The sequence below is a fragment of the Rhamphochromis longiceps genome, linkage group LG14 (genome assembly GCF_057381845.1).
Source record: "Rhamphochromis longiceps isolate RC_006_pf linkage group LG14, R_longiceps_female_GT1.1, whole genome shotgun sequence".
Taxonomy (NCBI): Eukaryota; Metazoa; Chordata; class Actinopteri; order Cichliformes; family Cichlidae; genus Rhamphochromis; species Rhamphochromis longiceps.
In genome coordinates, this window is record NC_140570.1 from 31,813,500 (window position 1) to 31,821,828 (window position 8,329).

At 40.2% G+C, this 8,329-nt stretch overlaps 1 protein-coding gene and 1 long non-coding RNA gene across 2 annotated transcripts in view; both read right to left on the bottom strand.

Annotated features, from left to right (window-relative positions):
- LOC146654426 (uncharacterized) overlaps positions 1 to 8,329 on the bottom strand; it is a 419,743-nt gene that overhangs the window by 132,742 nt on the left and 278,672 nt on the right. The window lies entirely within an intron of this gene.
- On the bottom strand, positions 1,801 to 8,302 carry LOC146654427 (protein sel-1 homolog 3). Its single transcript, XM_085379320.1, has 23 exons — positions 8,002 to 8,302; positions 7,427 to 7,901; positions 7,096 to 7,222; positions 6,870 to 6,991; positions 6,671 to 6,786; positions 6,519 to 6,580; positions 6,273 to 6,405; positions 6,042 to 6,177; positions 5,805 to 5,942; positions 5,449 to 5,654; positions 5,174 to 5,353; positions 4,782 to 4,901; positions 4,323 to 4,463; positions 4,132 to 4,194; positions 3,845 to 4,018; positions 3,609 to 3,736; positions 3,440 to 3,523; positions 3,259 to 3,349; positions 3,060 to 3,147; positions 2,860 to 2,969; positions 2,636 to 2,763; positions 2,447 to 2,549; positions 1,801 to 2,123 (listed from the first exon to the last, which is right to left on the bottom strand). Exons 1-23 carry the CDS (start codon positions 8,092 to 8,094, stop codon positions 2,037 to 2,039), a joined length of 3,105 nt encoding a protein of 1,034 aa, XP_085235446.1. The 5' UTR covers positions 8,095 to 8,302; the 3' UTR covers positions 1,801 to 2,036.

Sequence of the window (8,329 nt, forward strand, 5' to 3'; positions counted from 1 at the left end):
CCCCCCCCCCCCCCCAACAAATGCCAAATTATTCCCCAAAATAGAACCAGGGGAATTAAGATGTGGCTGAACTAATTTGTTCTGAGGAGAGTTGTCAGTGACTACTTGTTTAACTCTGATTATTAGAATATGAATTGCTATAGAAATTCTCTGGATTGTTTTCTGTTTGTAAGCAGCATTGTGTTACTGTATATATACACACACATACACTCAACAAAAATATAAACGCAACACCTTTGTTACTGCTCCCATTCCCCATGGGATGGACGTAGAGACCTAAAATTCATTCCAGATACACAATATGACCATCCCTCCCAAACAGTGGTCACAAATCAGTCCAAATGTGTGGTAGTGGGCACATCTGCTATATTGAGATAATCCATCCCACCTCACAGGTGTGCCACATCAGGATGCTGATCTGACATCATGAGTAGTGCACAGGTGTACCTCAGACTGCCCACAACAAAAGGCCACCCTGGAATGTGCAGTTTTTTGCGCTATTGGGGGTCTGGGGACCCAGAACCGGTCAGTATCTGGTGTGACCACCATTTGCCTCAGTGCAACACATCGTCGCATGGAGTCTATCAGATTGTCAGTTGTGGCCTGTGGAATGTTGGTCCACTCCACTTCAATGGCTGTGCGAGGTTGTTGGATATTCGTGGGAACTGGTACACGCTGTCGTATACGCCGGTCAAGCACATCCCGAACATGCTCAATGGGTGACATGTCCGGTGAGTATGCTGGCCATGCAAGAACTGGGACATTCTCAGCTGCCATCTGCCCTGAACAATGTGAACCATGATTCATCCGTGAAGCGCACACCTCTCCAACGTGCCAGACGCCATCGAATGTGAGCATTTGCCCACACAAGTCTGTTACGGCGACGAGCTGGAGTCAGGTCAAGACCCCGATGAGGACGACGGGCATGCAGTTGAGCGTCCCTGAGACGGTTTCTGACAGTTTGTGCAGAAATTGTTTGGTTGTGCAAACCAATTGTTCCAGCAGCTGTCTGGGTGGCTGGTCTCAGACGATCTTGGAGGTGAACCTGCTGGATGTGGAGGTCCTGGGCTGGTGTGGTTACACGAGGTCTGCGGTTGTGAGGCCGGTTGGATGTTCTGCCATATTCTCTGAAACGCCTGTGGAGACGGCTTATGGTTGAGAAATGAACATTCAATGCACGGGCGACAGATCTGGTTGACATTCCTGCTGTCAGCATGCCAATTGCACGCTCCCTCATTGCTTGTGGCATCTGTGGCATTTTGCTGTGAGACAAAACTGCACATTCCAGGGTGGCCTTTTGTTGTGGGCAGTCTGAGGTACACCTGTGCACTACTCATGATGTCAGATCAGCATCCTGATGTGGCACACCTGTGAGGTGGGATGGATTATCTCAATATAGCAGATGTGCCCACTACCACACATTTGGACTGATTTGTGACCACTGTTTGGGAGGGATGGTTATATTGTGTATCTGGAATGAATTTTAGGTCTCTACGTCCATCCCATGGGGAATGGGAGCAGTAACAAAGGTGTTGCGTTTATATTTTTGTTGAGTGTACATACATATAATATTACATTTAAACCAGAAAGTGGCAGGGCTGTGGATATTATTAATGCTTTTAAACAAATGTGTTTAGTTTGTTTACTTTATATAAATCCAAATATTAATTTTGAACTATAAGATATGTGTTTCTCATGATGCAGTATAAAGTGGTGATGGTGGAGTTGACCATCTGACCATCTGGTCATTCACTCACAAATGAACCAAGATGAAATAATCAACAGAGGAAACAGCAATCTTTATGATTTATTCAATTAAAAAATAAAATAAAAGCGAGTCTTTTTAACAGCAGTAAACAGATTACAGACACAGACATATACAAAAAATACATTCATTTTTATGTCAGCTTTGCTCCGTACAGTTGTCCCAAGTAACCAATAGGTAAACTACTGTGGTGTTTCTGTGCTAATGAAGGTTGATTTTTCCACATAGTCCTTCAGTTTGTTTGCAGGCAAGTGTCACAACAACCTTGGTTCTAGTGGAGAGACAAGCGTCTCCTGAACATACCACGGATGATTAAAAACACTGTTGGAGCTGCAACCACAGCAAGAGCAGTGCAGAACTGTGGGAAATAAAAGGAACAGGAACACAAAATTCAGATTGAAGCAGTATTAATATTAATTTGATAGATAAATATTATACTACACCACATTACCTAATAGATTTAGATTTTAATATTTTCAAGTTTTAAAATTTGATGACTTCTTATCAGTGTGAATGTCATTATATTGTATAATGATAGAAACATGTTACAGGCTACACAAAGAATGATAATTTAAAGACACTGAGTACTTCAGTTATGACATATTGTGTTTGAACCTAATTTTGGGTTGTTAAATCTTATGTTGGTCACTGATTTGTTGTAGATATGGATATTACACTTACCTTAATAGCAGCGCTATAGTGCTTTTGAAATGTCTGTACGTATACACTGAAGAGGGCAAGGCTGCAAGGAAAGAATGAGTCTGCATCTTCCGAGTCTCTGCATCTTTTGGAAAGAAATATAGATTTTTTTGTTGCATATACGTACGTGCAGTAAGCTGCATTTTTAATACAGACAGTATTCAAACAAACCTTTTGTACAGGGCATTTAGAAGCAATTCCTTGTCTGCCAGGTATAACTCTGAGATGCCAAGTTTAATCAGTATAGACAGTGGCAGCTTGTAACCTTCTTCACCAAGGACACCTAAATTATACCATCCCTGTGGAAAATGACAGGTATGACTTACTAAAACATAAACAAACGCACACAATATATACAAAAACATAGCAAAGGTGTAATGTAAAAGCAGGTAAACCTGGGGATTGTTCCTTAGTGCTGCCAGTGTGTACATCTGTGCTGCAGAAAACAAGTTTTTCTGCCTGTTACCATGCCTCTCGTAAAACAAGTCGCCCATCCTAATAAAAGCTGGGGCGAAAACAGATTTCGAGATCAAATCAGGTATAGTAAGTGCACAAGTCTGCAACTGTTCTGTTGCATTTAAAGTTAGTGACTTACCATAAGTGTTAGGATTTTGACTTTGGATCGTAATGTTGTAATATCTCCACATACAGTCTGATGCATAATCAGGATCCAGAAAACCTCCCTATTGACATAAAAGTAGTAAATAAAGAGGGAGAGCTGAAGTAAGCAGGAAAGTGACAATAACATTTAGGCTAATAGAGGCACATTTCAGATTTACATTTCTGTTACTTACCGAATTTTGTTCACACAGGTACGCCACATTAAACTGTGCAACTGCATATCCTGCTTCAGCAGTCATCATGTAATATAATAGTGATGTGAACCTGTAGCGAAGTCAGAAGATGAAATAGCTGTAATTGCATTCTAGTGATCTGATCAGGATTTTGGCAACTGTGACTAGAGAAAGACTTTACACGTCGTTCTTGAGATAGGCATCCAAAGCTTTGTGTAAGATGCTGCCCAAGTATCCGTTGTGCTCCGCTGCCCACTTTACCCACCTGCAGTAAGTTAAGAATACATTCTGGTTAAGAGACAAATAGAAATGCATGTGAATTAAAATAAATAAAAAAGTAAGTTGCTGACAAAACGGCGTCGGATGGATGTCTGTTGACAAAGCCAGGCATCCCAGTGGTCCAAATGTCAGCAATCAGAATCCCTCCCCTGATATTTCCTCTCTCTGCAGACTTCAGATAGTACTTATAGGCTATATACTGTAGGACAGATAAATTTGTTATATTATAAGATATATTTGTTATTACCACTTACAGGACCCATGAAATATACGTTACAGTGGATGATGATGTTACGGTTGAGCTTACCTGGTTGGCAGGTTTTCCTGGATAAAGGCCCTGTGAGTAAATCACACCAAGATTGAAAGCTGCTTCTGGACACATGAGGAGATCGGCCTGTTCCCATAGCTGTATGGCCTGTTTGTAGTCCTTCTCAAAGTGCTCATAGTACCAAGCCAAGGCATTTATTGCAGGAACATGACCCTGTAGGACCGATTATTTTGAGAACCAGAATGAGATGCAAACTTAAAGTGGACTCCAGATGTTACAGCATAGATAACAAATACATCATAAAGAAGTTTTTAACATTTAGCCACCTTATCCATTGCTTTCTTTAGGAATGTGACAGCTTTTGGAATGTTCTTTTCCACTCCATGTCCCTACAGAGAGAAACATTCATATATTACAAGTAGATGTGACTAAATGTTAACACAGGTGGAAGGAAAATGCTTTAGATTAAGATATTTGTCAATGTTGTTCCATATTGCATATCAAACACAAATCTGACCTGCAGAAGTACTATCCCATAGTCATACATTGACACTGGATCCTCCCACTGGACAGCTCCCCTTTCATAGTGTCTCACAGCCTTCAGGATGTTTGGAGTCACTCCTTGCTGGCCCCAGAATAGCATGCGGGCAATAGCTTGCTGTAAGAAAATTTTCAAAGTATTACTAAAATCTAAATGTTGAAATCCCCCCAGGAGTCGAGTTTTAAAAAAAAAAAGTGATGCAGATCAACACCAGCAGAGTTTCCTTTGCCCATGCTCCACCTCTGTAGCCTCTGTAGTTCTTGCTAATGAACATCAGTGATTTTACTTCTGCTTTTGTCTTTGTGGAAGAACAATTATACCAACAGTTATATCAGCAGTTAGTCTTGTGACAAACCTGTTAACTCAGTCTTTGGCTTGATGAAATGTGAGAAGCATACTTGAAACAAAAGGGCAACAACAAAGTCAGTAGACTACCTCAGCCTCAGTTGCTCCCCTCCGGGCCTGATGTTTGAGCCATTGAAAGATGTGGTGGTTTTCATTGGTCTGGATATTCAACATCTTTTCATCGTTCACAAAAATAGCCTCAACTGTTGTCTAAAAAGGAGAAAAAAAAAGAGGAGACAAATGCTAAGGTTCAAAAATAAATTTGCTTTAAATTAAATGTTAACTAATTTTGATCACTGTAATAATTCCGCTTTCATTATACTGCTGCTTTTTTATGAACTGAAGAAACAAAGATACATTTATTGAGGACAGAAATCGAAAAACTGTAGCCATGATAAAAAGTAATCTAAATGTATTGGTAAAGCAGGTCATACATTGTATAAAAAAATTATTTATATAGAAAAAAACAATGGTTTCCAAACCTGCTGTGGTGAGGGATTGTGACGGTCTATAGTTGTCTGTTGAGCAATGTTAGCATAATAGGCATAGGCCAGATCATGATCCTTGGGCTGACCATGCAGTCCAAGGTGGTGCAGGTGCCCAAGATGCAGCAATGCCAATCGATCACCCTTTTGGGCACCCAGCAGGCCAAGGAGCCAAGCCTGCATCATACATTTAAACATGTGAGAATATATTGAAAAAAAGCTTTTAAAAAACAAATAACTAATTAAACTATAAATGACCTGATAAAACAGACCTTAAAAGGCTCTTTCTGGACTCCTAGGCCAGTACTGTAGAGCACAGATGACATGTGCAGAGCTCGGGTATCAGCTAGACAGCCAGCTTGGAGAAGCAGTGATAATACTTTGCTGACCACTTCCGTGCTTCTCGCTTTGCCCAGCTTATGGAGTGATAAGGAGTATAGTGCTCTGCCCAAATCATGCAGGCCAACTGCTCTTCCTTCTGCAAGGAACAAATTGAACTTTAATGTGTTTAATGACATGCAGAATCCAAAACAGCAGCTATTACAACTGCAGAAAAGCATCATTAATTCAGACCGCATTATATTTTAAAATGCCCTGGCAATTGAAAATATTATACTTCATCTCTCACCATGTTTTAAAACTAATAATTTGGCCAGTTTAGCGGCATGTCTTCTGCGAGGAGCAGCTGCTTCCCACGATGCACACTGTGGATTTGATGTTTGTCTGTGTTTTACCACCCACTTATGGAAAGCATGAGAGCAAGTTTCTGAAGAAAAGCAGCACAAACACATTACTCACAGTGTCATTATTTGAAAAGTTATTTTTTGCACCATCTAGTGTAAGTAAACCCTACTGCTGGTATTACCGGCTTCTGTCCTCTGCTGGATCTTGATTGAATAGCCACTGATCTTGACATTCATGTCAAAGCTAAATTCTTCACAAGTCTGCAGCCACCTGGTGAGATTTAAATTCTGTATAACATCTGGAACATAAAACTCAGACTGAAAAAGAAAGATATAATCAGACTTGAACACAGTGAACAGTTGAGTTGGATGTAGCTACAAGTATTAAGTAAGTACAGTATTACTAGAAGTACCATAATGTCAGACACTATTCGGTTCCGGTGGTATATCACTGGTCCAAAATAGCCTTTCACTCCTGGTATATACTTCCCTCCTCCAATCACAAAATATCCCTCTGTGTCATCAAACATGATAATAAATCTAAACCTGTAAAGCATGTTATACAGCAGAAGAGCACATAGTGTTATAGTACACCTCAAATGCATTTTCTTCCTCTGGGTAAAAACTGAATCATGATGTCACATTAGAAATAGACTTACATATATTCAGAAGTTTTAACTGTTCTCTGGTTGTTATCCAAGCATACCATATTGACAGCCACCTGAGATGCAATGACAATGAGCATGTTTTTTTCATTATGATGATGATGTGCATGATAAACGGTATGCTGTGTCAACAAAAGACTACTTACTGTTCTACCTTGCACCATCACAATAAGATTGCACCACACATTTAAAGGGACCTTGAATGAAGAGAGAAATGCAGAGGATTCCTGAGACTCTCCATTCATCTGGATGTGTAGGTGACCTGTGTTTAATGTGAATGAAGATGAGCCTTATGGAAGTCAAGATAATGCGATAAATAGAATATGTAAGAAAAATTAACTATACCTGACTTTGTGAGGAGTATTGCTGGTGTGATATAACTATTTTGGGAATTTATATGATGAAACACGCCACACAAGGCTTCCTGGCAGTGTCTGGTTACAAATATCCAGATGGAAAGCGTACACCTAGAAACCCCCCCATAAAAAAAGACTTGTTTAAATGACCTTAAATGGTAACTTCAATGACAGAATGGAAAACTAGCAGATATACTGTAAACAGTCTATCATACCATGGGAAAGAGATGGCTTTAACACGTAAATACTCCAGAACCTCATTCCTGTGGGGATTCAGTGTCTTTGTGATACCAAAGCTTTCTCCAGTTGAAGCATAGATTGAAGACAGCAAATGCAGCGTTTCTAAATGAAATTTGGAAGCCTACAATTTAGCATGGTTATTGCAAAGTTTAAAAAACGAGGACTGTGTGAGTTTTTTCATCTTTCTCTGAAATCTTTAAGATTCACAGAATATTGCTGTCAAATACGGTGAGAGAATGTTTTTTTTCATAGCTTCACTTTAACTTCATATAGAGTTAACTTTTACTCGTACTTCTCCAACCTCACCTTGTTCCAAGGCACACTGTTTCTGGATAAACTGTTTAGTTAGCTGGAGCATTTGTGTGCCCCAGGCAATACAGAGCTGATGTTGTTTGACACGTCGACTTAAGTAGGGCTTAGGTTTCAAATTTGCCACATGTTGAGCTCTGACAGACTTCTCAGTATCATCATATCCAGTGTGTCTGACTGAGGCTCGAAGGATACAACTCAGCACCCACTGAGAGTCTGGAACAATCCCATCAGGTTGATACACCAACCAGTCTGGCAGATTCAGCTTCACAGTCCTTATTTTATTGACACCTGGGACACAGTTCCACTGTCTTAGCAGAAATGTGCTTATGGTGCCAGTTTCAAAGGATACAACACAGTCCAGCTGTACTGTAGCAGGTTCATCACAAGAGTAGAGTACTTGCAAAAGATGGTCTGGCAAAGCCTCCTCTGGAGGATTCAGGATTTTCACCTCATCTAAACCCCAAACAACCTGTATGTGACAGAAGACAAGCATACATTTTCCTGAGAAGACTACACAAGAAGGAACCAGTGTATTAGTGAATTATTGATGAAGGCAAACCTTCTCCTACCTGCATCGTGAGGCAAAGCTGATAGATATATTTGTATAGTGTATGAAAATCCATTGCCCAAGCAATAATCTTGCTGCAGTGAAACAGAAGCATCAAGACCCGGATCTTATCCTGCTCTAACTCAGCTACTCTCCTAGGTAAATATTTGACAGCACAAAGCTCCACCCACTTACTATATACACCTCCGTGGAGCTCTCTGGATTTGGTTGCATTTCACTGCTGATAATATAACAAAAGGTAACCCAGTATCTTTCACCGTTTCCTGAATCTACATTTCACAACTTACATTTGAATTCTTTGTGCTGGTGCGAACTTTAGAGTCAAATCT